This window comes from Hyperolius riggenbachi, chromosome 12 (genome assembly GCF_040937935.1).
Source record: "Hyperolius riggenbachi isolate aHypRig1 chromosome 12, aHypRig1.pri, whole genome shotgun sequence".
Lineage (NCBI taxonomy): Eukaryota > Metazoa > Chordata > Amphibia > Anura > Hyperoliidae > Hyperolius > Hyperolius riggenbachi.
Genome location: NC_090657.1, coordinates 38,706,983 through 38,724,791, shown reverse-complemented (window position 1 = coordinate 38,724,791; position 17,809 = coordinate 38,706,983). Strand labels below are relative to the sequence as shown.

The following is a 17,809-nucleotide window of genomic DNA, read 5'->3' as shown; positions in this document are numbered from 1 at the left end:
CCAGCTGCTTCTGTTTCTATTTGATATTGCAAATTTTTCAGACTGTATAATTATAATATTTAATCTCCTAAATTTACATAACTCAGAGAGGCCTAACAAAGCGTGCAGCAGAACTGCATCTACCTCAAGGCCTAACAATGTGCAGAAACACTTCATCTATTTACATTTATATTAGACTACTAGTAAAAAGGCCCGCCCGTTGTGTGTAAAAAACGGGCGCTAGGTCACAGCCGCTACCCCCCCCCCCCCACCCCCCCGCAATGCACACACATACGCGTCCTGCTTGCTCATTCCCCACCACTGTCTGAAGTATATGCACACAGGGAGGGAGCTGCTTGCTTGGCAGTTGGAAAAAGCTGTTATTTCCCACAATGCAATGAGAACCTCTGTGAACCACACACAGCAAACTGTCAGATCTTGCCCTGTGTCCTAACTGCCCTGGCTGCGCTCAGTACAAAAAAGCCAGTGACAGACAACCATTCAGTTGATGACGCAGGGACACTTGCATTTTATTGTATAGGATAAAATTGTTCCTAGGTCATCTCACAGCTCCTATTTACACAGCTATGGCTGAGTGCCTACCTTCCAACTCTTGGATCCAGGAAAAAGGGGCATTAAGCCCCACCCCTGCCACGCCCGATTGTGTATGTGACGAGCTCACCTATAAAGTTCCCTGTTGTCTAGTGCTTTCACCCCCTCCCTCCCCAATAAAGCTTCCCTGTTGTCTAGTGGTTTCTTCCTCTCTTCCCTAAATAGCTTTCCTAATGTCTAGTGGTTTTGCCCCCTCCGTCCCCAACAAAGCTATCCTGTGTCTAGTGGTTTCCCCTCTACCCCTTTAATAAAGCCTCCCTGGTGTCTATTGGTTCCCCCTTTCCTCGCCAATTAAGCTTTTCTGGTGCTGTTAGTGCCCCCTCCCCTCCGACTACTTTTTGTAGAGAACGGGCGCATCCTCCTCTCATTGCTCAGCTCTCCCTCTAGTGCCAGGCACCTCTTTAAAGCCCTTACTACACTTAGTACAGTGTAGTAAATGTATGGAATCTAAAATTACATTACATATGTGGTGTAGGTACTTACAGGTGATTGTATGCACTTTTTCAGAGCATCCTGGAAATCCTAAAGCCAAATTTTGATCCAATATGTAAATAATAACAATCTTCCTAAAACTTTAATATGATCCTTCTAATGGCTGCCACTCCTGCCTTCCTATTGGCCCAACATTGTGACGAGCAGCTGTACTAACCAATCAAGGCTCTTGGGATGCTAAAGGAAGGTTCAGTCCATGCAGGTGCTTGTAGATGACTGCATTACATTTATAAACTCACTTTAGGTCAAAGCTCCACTTATAAATGTGACTATTGAAGTCTTACACAACTTTTCTTTAACCATGTGTAATATTCTTAAATTCAGTTGGGTGGTCTTGGTGCAGCAGTGTTTCCCGAACCCATCAACATAGCCCAACAAGGTTGGGGGCATTTATTTAACTCCATCTTGTCTGTTTGAGATTACCTGTTATTGGAACTGGAAGACAGTTTTTTGGCAATGCTATCTTAGTGTAAGTAATTGTGTTAGACCTCTTTGCATGGACTTCTCTTCTGAGACAGCCGTGGTCTGCACTGTGAACAACCCAGCACTATAATTGCCACTATAAGCACATGGGCATACAGATTATGCTTGGCAGCATCGGGGTCAAAAGAAAAGAGGAAATACATTTGGGAAAAAATATGTTGATGGCAAAAAGGTTTAAAAATGGTAAACTTGCCCTTTTACTTTAACATTTAGCACTATATTATTATCACGCTCACCTCCTCCCCACAAGCTTCATCCCCATCAAGCAGCTGCACATGAGCATTTAATAGACATGTCCATTTGGAGAAGGTAAAACTACAGAATAACATAACAAAACAACGGAAGAAATATATTAGCAAAAATATAAATACTCCAACAACTGACCATGAAGAAGGAATGTAGTACGGACGACAGTGGTGACATCCAGGTGTTTTCCAGATGTCTGTCCATGTTTTATATGCAGTTGTTCGGGTCTCTGGTGGTGAGAAGAACAAGAGGACATCTAATATCCTAGTAGACCCAACTGACGGGAACCCACTGGGACTCGGTGCGCAGTTTCTCCAGGGCCACCTGCAGTTCCTGAAAACTTTTATCTAGATCCGAGTTGACCAAACAAAGGTCAAAGTAATGGCCATAGGCTTGCTGGAGACGTTCGCTTTCCTCCACAATGCGTAGCAGCTCGTTGTCCTGTAGGGAAAGGATGGACGTCAGACACCATCGGGCAAAGCTACCCTACACTAGGCAACCAAATAACAATAATAAAAATAATAGAGGTGGCACAAACTTTACAAAGATATAACATACCTGAAGAGGAACAGGTTCCTTTGTAAATTTGTGGCACACCAATTCAATATTGCAAAAATACATAAATGCATTGCTATCTGATATTAAAATCTACATTTACACCTTACAAATTGTTTCAATTGTCCTAAGAAAAACCTGGCATACATGGCCAGACTGGCCATGTATGCCAGTTTTTTCAGAGGATGAAGATGCAGAAGAAGTGACCCAACCATGGTCCCTGGACTTCATGGTCCCTGGAAGTGCTCACCTTCAATCGCTGTATTAGGTCTTCATTAGTGCCATGTTGGTCATGACCACATCTGTATGTGCTTAATTAATGAACTGTTCCCCTCCCCCTGCTTGCACTTCTCTGTCCCTGTGGATGTTCTTCACAGGTGTTGGTGCTCCATTGATTTCTATGTGTAGAGTGCTTGAGGGGGCCACGTGAAAAACGTACAGTGGGGCTCATTGCTCCTTAGCTGGGCCTCTGCATAAATATCTACATACTAACAGTGAAAGGCTGGTAGACTGGAGTGCAACAATTCTAATTGCATTAGGCCTAGTTCACATTGGCCTTTAACCACTTGAGGACCGCGGGGTTAAACCCCCATAGTGACCAGGACATTTTTTACTAAAATGGCCACTGCAGCTTTAAGGGCTCGCTGCAGGGCCGCACAACTCAGCACACAAGTGACCCCCCCCCCCCCATTTTCTCCCCACCAACAGAGCTCTATGTTGGTGGGGTCTGATCGCTCCCCAATGTTTATTTTATTTTTCTGTAAATATTTTTATTATTTTATTTTTTAATATAAATGTTTATTTCTTTTTTATTTTTACAACCCTCCCTCCCCCGAGCCAGCCAACCACTGTGATCAGCTGTGATAGGCTTCAGCCTATCACCGCCGATTGCTTCTTTGTAGCCCAGGGGGACAGTCGTGTCACACGGCTGTCCCCAGTACATCGCTGCCTTAGATCGGATCGCAGCGCTGTACATGTATATTAGACGGTGAATTTACCTTCTAACAGTCTCCAAACGGCGATTGCCACTGGAAGACTGAAGGCGGAGCCTTCCAAGAGGAGATGCATCTACTGCTAGCCCTAGGGGTGAGCCTGGGGTGCCTGGCACCTGGGTGCAAGATTTTCTCTGGCGCCTATGGGAGTGGTTAAATTAACCGCGCCCAACCACATACCACACCCATGTCCTGCTTAATCACACCCACACCTTCCACCTCTTTACGCATGCATGTGATACCCCATTCCTACCCCTCTTCCATGGGCTTGTTCCTGGCTGGCTTTGGCTGCCTGCCAGTCTGCTAGTCTCTGGACTGACTCAGGTTGAGAGGCTCTGCGAGTGCAACGCAGTCACACACTGTGTATTTATGGCTGCCTGCGGCCACCTTACTCTCGCTCGCTGTTGTCGGCTCCTCCCCCCGCCAAGCCCAAGCGTGAGGTGGGCTGCCTGCATCTTTCCCATTGTGCCGCGCAGCCTGCCAGTGTTGCCAACCTTTCACGTTATTTTTTACTGACAAATATCTAAAAATTTACTGACAAAAGATTTTTACTGACCAAATTTCCCCACTAAATGCACATACGAGACAGCGTTTCACCAGTAAATGCACATAATGACAGACAGCCTTTCATCAGTAAATGCACATAATGAGAGACGGCTTTTCCCCAGTAAATGCACATAGTAAGAGACAGCTTTTCACCAGTAAATGCACATAATAAGAGACCGCTTTTCACCAGTAAATGCACATAATAAGAGACCGCTTTTCACCAGTAAATGCACATAATAAGAGACAGCTTTTCACCAGTAAATGCACATAATAAGAGACCGCTTTTCACCAGTAATTGCACATAATGACAAACAGCCAGTGTCCCCAGTATATGTAGCCAGCCTGGACCCCCTTTAGGTAGTGAGTTACAGGGAGCCCTTTAGGCAGTGAGTGACAGGGAGCCCTTTAGGCAGTGAGTGACAGGGAGCCCTTTAGGCAGTGACAGGGAGCCCTTTAGGAAGTGAGTGACAGGGAGCCCTTTAGGCAGTGAGTGACAGGGAGCCCTTTAGGCAGTGAGTGACAGGGAGCCCTTTAGGCAGTGAGTAACAGGGAGCCCTTTAGGCAGAGAGTGACAGGGACCCCTTTAGGCAGTAAGTGACAGGGAGCCCTTTAGGCAGTGAGTGACAGGGAGCCCCTTTAGGCAGTGAGTGACAGGGAGCCCCTTTAGGCAGTGAGTGACAGGAAGCCCCTTTAGGTAGTGAGTGACAGGGAGCCCCTTTAGGTAGTGAGTGAGTGACAGGGAGCCCCTTTAGGCAGTGAGTGACAGGGAGCCCCTTTAAGCAGTGAGTGACAGGGAGGCCCTTTAGGTAGTGAGTGAGTGACAGGGAGCCCCTTTAAGTAGTGAGTGAGTGACAGGGAGCCCCTTTAGGTAGCGAGTGAGTGACAGGGAGTCCCTTTAGGCAGTGAGTGACAGGGAGCCCCTTTAGGCAGTGAGTGACAGGAAGCCCCTTTAGGTAGTGAGTGACAGGGAGCCCCTTTAGGTAGTGAGTGAGTGACAGGGAGCCCCTTTAGGCAGTGAGTGACAGGGAGCCCCTTTAAGCAGTGAGTGACAGGGAGGCCCTTTAGGTAGTGAGTGAGTGACAGGGAGGCCCTTTAGGTAGTGAGTGAGTGAGTGACAGGGAGCCCCCCCCCCCCTCTAACCGCCGTCGCCGCTCCCTCCTTACCTTGCAGTGTCCGACCTCAGGATCAGCCGCGACCCGACCAGTACGAGCGGGCGCCGGACGCACCCGCTCTATATGCGGAAGTGATGTCACTTCCGCATATCAGTGCGGTGTGCTAGGTCCTAGCGCCCGCACGATTGGTCGCTGCCTGATCGAGGTATGAGTGACGCGGCGGCGGCAGCTAGAAGGAGGGAGCGGCGGTCTCAGTGCCTGCAATGCACCCGCAGCACCCGCCCAGGCGCGGCCCTGGCTAGCCCCATAGAAGGCTATCGAAGTGGGGAGGTCCTGGGGCTGCCGCCACATTCATGTCAATCGGCGTGGATCGGGCAGCAAGCAGTTAAAAACAGTCCTAAATGGACCACATCCAAATGGAGGTGAACTGATGCTATGTTAATCAATAGGATCTGTTTACATTGCTCCATTATAACCACGAGTTTGAGTCTGTGGCAATTTTTCAGGATCAACGCTTCTGTTGCATTCACCGTGCTAACAGAACAGGGGGTCACGGATCAAAAACTGATACCCATTAAAAACTGAACCATTTCACGGAACGGTTTCTGATCCATCCAGTGTGAACCCTGCCTTACAGTCACACAGTGGAAAAAAAGTAACATTGGATAAAACCATCTCATAAAATGGCCAGTGACAGTGGCGTAGCTAAGGAGCTGTGGGCCCCAATGCAAGTTTTACAATGGGGCCTCCCAAGTACTCTATACGTAACAATTGATATGGCGCACCAAAACCTGCCAATGGCAACTACAGTGTCAGAGGTGCAAGAAGGGGATGGGGAACAGTTTGTTAATGATTATCACTATTCAAAGTATCTGTAGAAGTGATTATTATGAGCACAGGACCAATAGAGAGCTAATACTGTAGTTCAGGGAGGGGCCTTCATGGCCCCTCTAGCCCAAGGGCCCGATACGGTCGCAACTTGTGCAACCCCTATTGCTACGCCCCTGGCCAGTGACATGTGCAATCATTAAAAACATGAAGCCACAGCCACCTCCCTACCGTAAAATGCCCCCTAGGGCACAGGCCCTCAAGTGCCTTGCTTGAGATGTGGCCCTGATCATTTTCACTACAACACCAATAAAGAGTTAATGCTTTGCAGTAGGTCAGGCAGCAGTCAATATCTCCTTGGTTTTCATTGTTTACCCCGACCACCACATGATACTCATCGATATTAGATCAGATTCTAGCAGGAATGTGACCTAATATTGATTGCACCACTGGTAGCCTTGTATGGCTCGATGCAGTCTAAAGCTATAATGCCTCCAGCATCCACCCCACATCTGTTGAATAGGAAGATCGTAGCGTACATTAATTAGTTTTGCAAGCACCAATACCAAACTATATACAGAAATTTTCTATAAGCCTGCAAGGGATATACAAATTATTTTCAGGCCCGTTACATCTCACTAGCCCAAACAGATTACACATAAGAAACCCCTTGTATGATGGTTATGAGAGGCGTAAAGCTACTAGCTAACAATTAAAACATAGTGTAAACCTGGGGCTGCTAGCTAGAAATGGTCTACACATTTTCTAAAGAATAGCAAAAAATTGGCAGCGCTCCTTATCAGGCTGCAGCTGAAATGCAACCATTAGAGGTGTACAGCGCCTCCTAGGGACTTAAAGTGGATCTGAGATGAACTTTTACTCATTGCATGATTGTGTTCCTTTCCTATTGTTTATAGGGCATTCTTAAAGCCAAATACTTTTTTTTGTTTTTGTTTTAATACTCTATTTCCCTATAAACTAAACAAGCCTCGCCCACAGATTTTCAGAGAACCTTGGCATGTTCAGACATTAGCAAGGGCTCATGGGAGCTCAGTCTAGCCAGGAGGAGGGGGAGGTATTACTAGCAAGAGATTTCAGAGGCAGAGGGGAGGAGGGAGAAGGAGGGTGGGGATTAGGTTTTTTCACAGGCTGAGTGCTGAAGATGCAGATACGTTTGCCTGTGTGTAATGTTTACAAGGAACATGGCTGCTGTCATTGTATCACAGGAAGAAATAATCATATTCTATTGAAGCTGTTTGCAGCTAGATTTGCTGTGTAAATCTAAACTTTAGATAAGATTTATAGACAAGTTACTTGTTATAGTTAGTTTTTCATCTCGGATCTGCTTTAAATACACACCTCTCTTCCGTGAGGGCACGTCAACGTTGTGGAAGAGTCTAGTACTGAACAATCTGCACGCAAACTGTTTTTGGAAGCTAACGTCTGCCATTTGCTGTGTCTGTTTTGAATGCAAGTTGTGTAATCTGCCCATGTTTTGGGCTCTGCACATCTATGCAGCTGGTCAATTCGAGTGCTGCTTACATTTGGAAGAGCTGCCTTTTTCCTCCTGTTGTACAAAAAAGTAAGTCTACTTGTTGCTAGCTGCATTCATGTGTATCAGTTTGCACTCAATTTATCTAGATTAAGGTAAAGTGCATAGTTTACATGTTGGCTTCATTTCAGTTGATTAGGAGTGATGCTATTTTTTTGCTGTTCTTTGGAAAATGTGTACTGTTATAAGTACACAGAATAAAGGGTGGGGACATCTAGTGGAGGAAGAGTAAAATTACACTAACATACATTAAAAACATAAAAAAGTAGATTTCTGATAGTTGTCAACCCCTTCTACCCCCCCCCCCCCTCCCCTAACCCCATAGTTACCAAAATAAAACACTTGTAATTGCCTTAGGTAACTTTGTTTTTATAATATGTATGTAATGAGGGTATATTACTGTTATTTTTGTAAATAAGTGATTATTGATACCGTATCAAAAGACACAAAACAGAAAAATACACCTTTATTTCCAAATAAAATATTGTCGCCATCTACTGTACGAGGAACATAATTTAAATGTTGTAATAACCAGAATAAACAGACAAATAAAATGTGTAGGTTGTATGTATTGCAGCACTTTTTATTTTAAAACTATAATGGCTAAAAACTGAGAAATAACTACTTTTCCCTTTTTTTCTTATTCCCTTTAAAATGCATACAAAATAAAATAATTCTTAGCAAAAATACCGCCCAAAGAAAGCCTAGTTTGGCCTGCCTGCAAAAAAACAATATATATATCATTTTGGCGTGATAAATAGTAATAACGTTATTGGCGCATGCATGGGAGGCACATGAAATTTAAAAATTGCTCTGGTTTTCAGGGGGAAATAACCTGTGGTAGGGAATTGGTTAAAGTACTCCTAAATGCTGCCTTTATTAATCTAACAGAAAATTCATAAAATGAATGTTGCAGGCTTATAGTCCATGAAACATCTGTTACTCAGAGCCCTTAGGAAATGAGGAGGTACAGGGCTGGCGTACATTCCGTGCATGAGCACACTTTATCACCACCATCTGCACATTAATTCTGTCTAGGTATCTAGACATATAAATAACACGACTATTAAATGATATGAAACCAATTCAAAACCCTTACTGTAAAATGATGAAATGCTAACATCTGTAAAGCACTTTCATCCACAAAGGTAGTTAAAGCCAACCTGAAGGAAAAAAAAAAAAAAAAAAAAAAACAGAAACTCACCTATGGAGAATACAGGGCCATCTGTCTTTAGGAGCACCCGGGCTCTCAAAGACTTCTGAAGCCTCCAGTAGCAGGAGGGGATTCAATTGTGGTTGACATTGTTGGAATGAGGGTACCGTGAGAGGAAGTGGAACCCAGAGAAACTGCACCTGTGCGAGTGCGCAAGAGGGAGCACTATCGCCGGCGCAGAAAGGAGCCACCCATTGTTATTTTTGTATTTATTTTTTTTAAAGGACAGATTCGAGCAAAAAAAAACCCAAACAAACAAAAAAGATCTAATTACCTGGGGCCTCCTCCAGCCCCTGGCAGGCTATCTGTCCCTTGCCGCAGCTCCGATGTCCCGGATCCCTTCCGTTGCAGATGCCGACCTCACCAGGTTGGCATCTACTGCACCTGTGCGAGGGCACGCCGCTCACAGTCACGTAGCCTGAAGCATTCTGTGCCTGAGCAGAACTCTGCCGAAGTGGTTGTGCGCAGACGCAGTAGGTGGTGACCTGGTGAGGTCAGCATCTGCAACGGAGGGGATCCGGGACACCAGAGCTGCGGCAAGGGACCGATAGGCTGCCAAGGGCTGGAGGAAGTCCTAGGTAAGTAGATCTTGGTTTTTTTTGTTGTTGTTGTTGTTTTTTTTTGTTTTGTTTTTTTGCTCGGAACCTGAACTAAGTAAAATGATTTAAAATAAACACATGAGGTAACTTCAAATGAACATTGCGTAGTTACCTTGCCATCAGTTCCTCTCAGAAGCTCACCATTTTCTTCTGACAACGATCCCTTCCAGTTCTGACAACATTTTGTTAGAACTGAAAGATATCAGTTGCTGTCAGTTATATATCAGTTGCTGACAGTTATAGCTGAGAGGACAACTGATGTGCCAGGTAATGTCCATGTTTTCCTATGGCTCAAGTGGGCAATGTTACAGTTTAACAGTGTGCTGACCAGATAGCTGTTATGAGGTAATGGCCATTTTTAAAATGGAGCACAGAGAATTCCCTTAATCACAGTGGAAAAACAGGACGCAGAAAAGGAGAAAGAGATTGAGTGGTAGACTACACAGGAGGTAAGTATGACATGTGTAGGTTTATTTTGACTTTTAATTTTAATTTTCAGTTCAGGTTTTCTTTAAGGTTTTCTTCAAGAAGGGCTGCAGCTACAGAGGGGCACTCAGTAAGCCACCCTGGGAGTCTTGCTCCTTGAATCTTCGCTAGATAGGTACTGGTTCAAGCCAGATTCAAACTGTGGTCTCCCACATCATAGGTGGGGTCCTTAATTAAAACCCAAGGTGGATTGGTTCACCTTAAAAACAAATACTTACCTAAAAATAGTTTCTCCAGAAGCTTCCCATGTCCTTCTCCAGATCACCGCTGCCTGGGACCCTCTTGAAATTTGCGTCTTCGCTCCCCGCTAAGTACGAGCACGGCAGTGCTGCACCAGCGCAAGTATGGCCGTGCCTTAGCAGGAGCACTGAGCCACATGTGGACGAATGGCTCCGGCTTACTGCACAGGCGCAGCCATATTCACACAGGCGCAGTACTGCCATGCATGTACACAGCGGGGGAGTGCAGTTATAACATATCTGAAAAGCTCTTGTCAGATATGTTTGTCAGATATGTTCAGGGGTCCATGCATGGCAATGGAGGAGGGGGGGGGAGGGGCAAGGAGGATCCAAAAGCTTTCCTCATTGTATGTATCTTTTTTTAGGTCACAATCTGCTTCGGGTAAACTTTAACCAGTACATGGTACAGCTTCTGAACTTGGTTAATATGTTAGGTCAGGCATAGCTTTATTTCTCTTCCCATCTCAACCCAACTTGACTAAAGACAGACTTCCATGGCCAGGAACAATTATTCCATAGAATTGCTATAGTGCCACTACCCGATTTTGCCCACACCTTCAGGTAACAGTCATTTAGACTTGGCACAAGTGTGATCATGCACCCAGAAACTAAGGGGACAGCGGGTTTAAATTTTTAGATTGGAGGCCCTGCATAACACAGGAGATCCAGCAATCTTGGAGTGTATTGTGTTAACTGGAAAAGTCCACACCTAATATGAAATCATGGTGTGATATCTGAAAGATTAGTATGTTTTTTATTAATCGCCCATCTTCTTGAATAGACATCTTCTTTGACCTGTGAGGCCGAAGTGTGTGAGCGCCTCGTAATGTTGGGCCTGGAGTAAAGGCCATTTCACCTCCTGATAACAGGCCTGTATCTAAATCACATGACCGACTCAACCTACCTAATAAAACCCCTTTGTCCGTAAGTCCTCCTCCTGTGTCCGTTCTTTTTCCATGCTGTGCATGCGCGGCACGCAGGTGGCCGTTAGAGAAGGAGGAGGATGGTGCCAGGGAGGCGTGTATGTGCGGGCGTGTGCGAGCATGCACGCTCACAAATGCTGCGGCAGCGGTGGTGACGGGGAGTTTTGAGGGAGGCCTAGTACCCGTTATGTTAATGGGCCTCAGGTCTAGCGATCTATAATTATGTTTTTCATGTACATATCCTCTAGTAATAAATCACATAATAACCCCATGATCGCTCACCGACAGTTGTTTTCCTGTCAAACCAGCGTGGACAGCGGCCTGGTTGTTGGTCTTCAGAGTCTGGAAGTCCGGAGCTCCAATGAACACAACATATGGCACAAATTCTGCAGTCCGGAGAACTTTAACAGCCTGGAAAGAAGTCCAGATGTTAGAGAGAAGTTTCATACCGCATAACCCATACTTCCTTAAAGTGGACCCAAAAAATACAAGATTTCAGAAATAAAATCTATTTTCTAAATTATAATAATAAATAGCAGCCTTTTTTCAGAGTTCACACATGCGCAGTACAGATGCGCCCCTCTTCGGAAGCACTCGGGGACACAAGTGCTTTCAAATCTTTCCAAGAAAGCCTGAAGGTGGGGGCTGGTTGCTCCATTCCCTGCTCAGAGTCAGCTTTGCCGCCACCTTTCCCCCCTTCCCCTGCCCAGCGTTCTCACGCTCAACATTATGGGTCCGCTCTGACATCACTGTAGCAAAGAGAGCTGAATAGATGGATAGGATGGACAGCCCGCCCAACCCATTTACCCTTTATACCGCATGCTCGGGGCCAGGCTGGTCACCGATGAGGGAGCATAGAGAACTGGATGGGTGGATTGGATGGCAAGGCCTGTCCAGCCTGTTCATCCTGTATAGCACATGCATGGAGCAAGGCTGGTCACTGATGAGGGAGCATAGAGAGCTGGATGGGTGGATTGGATGGCCAGTCCTGTTCATCCTCTATAGCACATGCATGGAGCCAGGCTGGTCACCGATGAGGGAGCATAGAGAGCTGGATGGGTGGATTGGATGGCCAGTCCTGCCCATCCTGTTCATCCTCTATAGCACATGCATGGAGCAAGGCTGGTCACTGATGAGGGAGCATAGAGAGCTGGATGGGTGGATTGGATGGCCAGTCCTGCCCATCCTGTTCATCCTCTATAGCACAAGCATAGAGCCAGGCTGGTCACCGATGAGGGAGCATAGAGAGCTGGATAGGTGGATTGGATGGCCAGTCCTGTCCAGCCTGTTCATCCTCTATAGCACAAGCATAGAGCCAGGCTGGTCACTGATGAGGGAGCATAGAGAGCTGGATGGGTGGATTGGATGGCAAGGCCCGTCCAGCCTGATCATCCCCTATAGCACAAGCATAGAGCCAGGCTGGTCACTGATGAGGGAGCATAGAGAGCTGGATGGGTGGATTGGATGGCAAGGCCTGTCCAGCCTGATCATCCTCTATAGCACATGCATGGAGCCAGGCTGGTCACTTATGAGGGAGCATAGAGAGCTGGATGGGCAATCCCATACAGCCCGCCCATCCAACTCTCTATGCTTGGGGGGGGGGGGGGGGAGGGGGTGATATCAGGATAGTGAGCGCAAGCTTGTGAACCTGTGTCAGCAGCCTTGCAACACACTGATACCTCTAGGCTTGTGCTTAGTGTGCCTAGTACAAAATCCCATTCTGCAGGGTAACCTAGCAGACTGGATCATTGCTCCTTTGTGTCTACTCAACATTTTGTAGTGAGCAGCAGCATCACATGATCTCCCAGAGTGCTCTAGGGCAGAACGCTGAGTGACATCATACCCTGACCTAAACATCACTGGTAGGTCAGGGTTACATACCAATATACAGCAATATAGAGTCAGAAGAAGCATTTCTGGTGCTGAACCCAAGATAAATAAGGTATAAATGGGTATCATTAATAATTTACTATGGACTTCTATATGGCATTAAGGTCCCCCTTTAAGTTTAAGGGTGAAATAAGCAAAAGGTTAAGAAAAAAAAGTGCAAAAAAAAAAAAGTGCAAAATAATAATAACAAAAAAAACAGAAAGAGCTTGTTGCTTGTGATGACCAAATACATGCTGGCATTCATCATCTAAGCCTATGTAATAAAAGGTCAACTGTATTCAGATTGGCTGTAACAGCATTGGAGAAACTCATTACATCACATGGGGAATGAGAATATTAATCTGTGACACTGTTCAATGCATATTCTGCATATTCATATTCTGCTAATATCTACTCCGGTGTTCTCCCCGGAATTTTTTTCCAGCCGGGTAGCATGAAAAAGTAGCCGGGTGGGGTGAGATGAGAATGCAGGGCCGATGCTTCTGTGAGCAATTCTGCTTACAAAATAGGAGGAGGTGAGCCGATGACAGCCGGGTGGTCACCAAAACTAGCTGGGTGGAGCGCCCAGCTAAAAGAGCCCGGGGAGAACACTGTACTTTGCATGGGGACCCACTGGGCATGTGTGGGGAAGGGTGCACATAAGGACCTAACTTACAAATACGACAACCCACATTTCAGACTCATATCCAGGAGTATATAGTGTAATGCATCACACCTGTGGGTTGACATCCAGCACACACATCTTTCCCGATGCCACCACTTCCTGTATGGAGCTGATCTTTGTGCCGTATAGATTTCCCTCATATTCTCCATGTTCCAGATATCGGCCGGCCTTTATATCCTGCTCCATCTCTGCGCGAGACACAAAGATATAGGACTGACCATCCCATTCCCCTTCTTTCTTCTTTCGAGAGGTGTCTGTAAGAAATCATGGAACACAAGGAATATATCGTTCACTCAGTATATTGTACATGTAGTCCACACTGTCTGCCATACACAGGAAACCTGTTTGTACAAGCTGAAGCCATTTTGCAGGCTGAAAAAAACGCTAAGCCTATCAGAGCCCCCTAAAGGAAACCAGAGATGAACGCTTTGGCACAAAATAAACATATACCCCAATAGATTTTACAAAATAAATACTATAGCTGGTATTTTCACCGCTCTGGTGTGCTGTTTTTTTAGTAAAACTCCATGCAAAACACGGTTTATCAAAAAAGCATAATTTTTGGTGGGCTGCGTGCAAAATGAAATCACCATTTGTAAAAACCTCTTATGACTAACAAAAAAAATCAATATACCATAGCTCATTCCTCGGCAGCAGCAGCTCCTCCCATCTCATCACAGCTCTCTGTGATGCTGTGAGTATGTGAGTAAACTGAACAGGAAAGCAGAACCAGAAGGGGGCATGCTTGGGCTTGAAAAGACATCAGAAAAGACAGACTACGCTATAATGATTACTGAGCAAATGCAGACTAAATACTTAGTCTGGGATTTTATCAGGGCTGGTAACAAGCAGGCTGAACAGTGAAGGATGAAACCGAGCAGGGTAGGTGTTTTCTCTAATGTTCCAGCTGATATATATGGTAAATACAAGAGGGTGCTTCATCTTTGGTTTACTTTAAAGTGAAATCGTGGCTAAAGCAGATTATACAGTTGGGAAATGGGCTAGACTCGTGGCTATTCAAACTGATCAAGTAAAGATATTTTAAAAAAATACATAAAGAAATACATAAAGTACTTTTTTCTGCTACTACCTTTGCCAATGCTTAAAGGGACACTGTAGGGGGGGGTCAGGGGAAAATGAGTTGAAGTTACCTGGGGCTTCTAATGGTCCCCCGCAGACATCCTGTGCCCGTGTAGCCACTCCCCAATGCTCCGGCCCCGCCTCTAGTTCACTTCTGGAATTTCAGACTTTAAAGTCTGAAAACCACTGCGCCTGCGTTGCCGTGTCCTCACTCCCGCTGATGGTACCAGGAGCGTACTGCGCAGGCCCCGTATGGTCTGTGCCTGTGCCGTGCGCTCCTGGTGACATCAGGGGAAGCGAGGACACAGCAACGCAGGCGCAGTGGTTTTCAGACTTTAAAGTCTGAAATTCCAGAAGTGAACCGGAGGCGGGGCCGGAGCATCGGTGAGTGGCTGCGCGGGCACAGGATGCCTGCGGGGGACCATTAGAAGCCCTGGGTAACTTCAACTCATTTTCCCCCGACACCCCTACAGTATCCCTTTAAAGGGACTCCGAGCAGTGCAGAAACTATGGAAAGATGCATATCATTTTAAAGCTCTCTTTCTCCTCTTTCCAATGATATATAAATCACCACCCTACGTCTTTTAGTTTTCGCTATTTTCGCGATTGAAATTGCCGCGGCCGCGATTTCGATCGCGAAAATAGAGAAAACTAAAAGGTGTAGGGCAACGATTTAGGTGTCGTCAGAAAGAGGAGAAAGAGAGCTTTAAAATGATATCCATCAAGCCATAGTTATATTGTATTACACAGGACGACACTTTCCCAGTGTCAGCAGCTCCATTCTGCTGAATGCAGCTGCTGACTTTGACAAAAAGTCGCCCAGTGTAATACAATATAACTATGGAAAGATGGATATCATTTTAAAGCTCTCTTTCTCCTCTTTCTGACGACACCTAAATCGTTGCCCTACGCCTTTTAGTTTTCTCTATTTTCGCGATCGAAATCGCGGCCGCGGCAATTTCAATCGCGAAAATAGCGAAAACTAAAAGGCGTCGGGTGGCGGTTTATATATCATTGGAAAGAGGAGAAAGAGAGCTTTAAAATGATGTGCATCTTTCCATAGTTTCTGCACTGCTCGGAGTCCCTTTAAAGGGAAACTGAGCTAAGGGAAATAGGGGGGCTGGCATATTTATCTCCTTTTAAACAATACAAGTTGCCTGGCTGTCCCCCTGATCCTGTGTCTCTAATACTTTTTGCCATAAATCCTGAACAAGCATGCAGCAGACCAGGAGCTCTGACTCGTCTGACTGGATTAGTTGCATGCTTGTTTCAGGGTTGTGCCTCAGACATTACTGATGCCAGAAGATCGACAGGACAGCCAGGCAACTGGTATTTTCTAAAAGAAAACAGATATGGCAGCCTACATATTATTTTAACCTTGGGTTCCTTTTAAATAGTTTTCTGTGTGATAAGCAAAGGCTGCTGCATGTACATGGAGTCAGTGGCCAGCCTATCCCATTCAATAATTAAACTTTGCAAAATCTGTGGCTTAAGAGGCTCTTATTCTGAATTGCTGATTGACATCTGAATTGCTGAATTGCTGATCCCGACTGGACTACTGCAATGCTCTCTACACTGGCCTTCCAAAAAAAGGTCTTGTACCGACTACAGCTGATACAGAATACTGCTGCCAGACTGCTAACCAACCAACCCCGTCACTGCCACATAACGCCAGTCCTGCACTCCCTTCACTGGCTACCTATAGAATGGAGGGTCCTATTCAAGATCGGCCTACTGACATTTAAATCCCTGAATAATTTAGGCCCTGGATACATGAAAGATATGTTGCAGCTGCGTAGCAATCCCCGCATTCTCAGATCAACAGGTTCTAATAATCTAGTCATACCCAGAGTCCACTTGGAAACTTTTGGTCCCAGAGCCTTCTGTCATGCTGCCCCTACGTTTTGGAACTCCTTACCTCAACAGATCAGGACAGCTCCATCCCTGGACGTGTTTAAATCCAGACTGAAAACCCACCTGTTCAGTTTGGCATTTGCAGAAATATAACTTTTGTTGTGTGAATACTTCATCCTACTAATTACTGAATCTGAGAGAGCCTAAGCGCTTTGAGTCCTATGGGAGAAAAGCGCTATAGAAATGTTATTGTATTGTATTGTATTGACATTAAAACATGTACTTAGTCATTGGAACGCATACTCAGTCATTGAAACGTGTACTCAGTCATTGAAACACGCAGGGCCGGCCCGCTCATGAGGCGGGGTGAAACTTTTGCCTCAGGCGGCAAAGTTCTAGGGGCGGGATCCGCCCGTCCGTGGGTGCGAGGGGGGGGCGGCTGCCGATCTGGAGGGGTAGCTGGCAGGACGGGGGTATTGGGCCTAGCGGTGGGGAGGGGGGTCGGACCCCCCCTCCTCCCTTGCCTGGTTCCCCCGATCTGCGCTCCCCTCCAGCTGTAAATGTAGAGTAAGCAGCCGACAGACATTAAGAGGCACGGGCGGGGTCCGACCCCCCTCCCCACCGCTAGGCCCAATACCCCCGTCCTGACAGCTACCCCTCCAGCTCGGTGGCCCCCCACGGGGGGGGGGGGGGGGTACAATTTTTTCAAAATTTGCCTCGGGCGGCGAAAAGTCTAGGGCCGGCCCTGGAAACACGTACTCTAGTCATTGAAACGCATACTCAGTCAATTTGAAACGCATACTCAGTCATTGAAACACAAACTCTAGTCATTGAAACACATACACGTACACGTTTTCTGAGTATACAGATAGTCAAATTTTAAATACTGCAGGTATATTTTCCTGAGGTAAATACCACTGAATATGCACAATAGAAGAAAAACAACACTATATTAACTTGAAGAAATCTATATCAAACAGGGACGGATCTAGGGGGGGGGGCAAGCGGGTATCTTGCCCCAGGCGCAGTTTGTTGAATTCTTAAAAAGGCGGCAAAATGAATGGCAGTTTAGGCGCCAAAACCTGACCTTTAGGCGCCAAAACCTGACCTTGCCCTAGGTGTAACTTGGTCTTGATCCGTCCCTGATATCAAATGCACAAGCTGAGAAGAGCTAGGATAAAACTCACATGGTGTGGTGGTGCCATATCTCAGTGGATCGGAAGTCAGCAGTTTGTTCTTTAGGCTCCTCCTTCCAACTCCCTGAGCACCAATTAGTATCAGGGTCTTTCTTCGAAATGGGGGCATCTTTGCCACTTCCTCATATATGAGCAGCTCATGGCGGTCAAACTCTGTAGAATGAGAGATAAAGAAGACCTTCACTCTCTACAATTTAAATAATGATAACCCTAATCTTCAAAATTCAGTGGTGAACGTGACCAGGCCCGGATTTACATCACAGGAGGC

The 17,809-nt window shown here is 46.0% G+C and overlaps 1 protein-coding gene across 3 annotated transcripts in view; it reads right to left on the bottom strand.

Annotated features, from left to right (window-relative positions):
• Positions 1-280: 280 nt before the first annotated feature.
• Positions 281-17,809, bottom strand: part of MPP2 (MAGUK p55 scaffold protein 2) — a 93,706-nt gene continuing 76,177 nt past the window's right edge. For all 3 annotated transcript variants that reach the window (XM_068262568.1, XM_068262567.1, XM_068262566.1), the window contains 4 exons: positions 17,533-17,694; positions 13,463-13,665; positions 11,140-11,268; positions 281-2,253 (listed from right to left, as the gene is read on the bottom strand). In XM_068262568.1, coding sequence (XP_068118669.1) covers positions 2,077-2,253; positions 11,140-11,268; positions 13,463-13,665; positions 17,533-17,694 — 671 coding nt within the window. In that variant the 3' untranslated portion in view covers positions 281-2,076. The remainder of the gene's footprint in view (positions 2,254-11,139; positions 11,269-13,462; positions 13,666-17,532; positions 17,695-17,809) is intronic.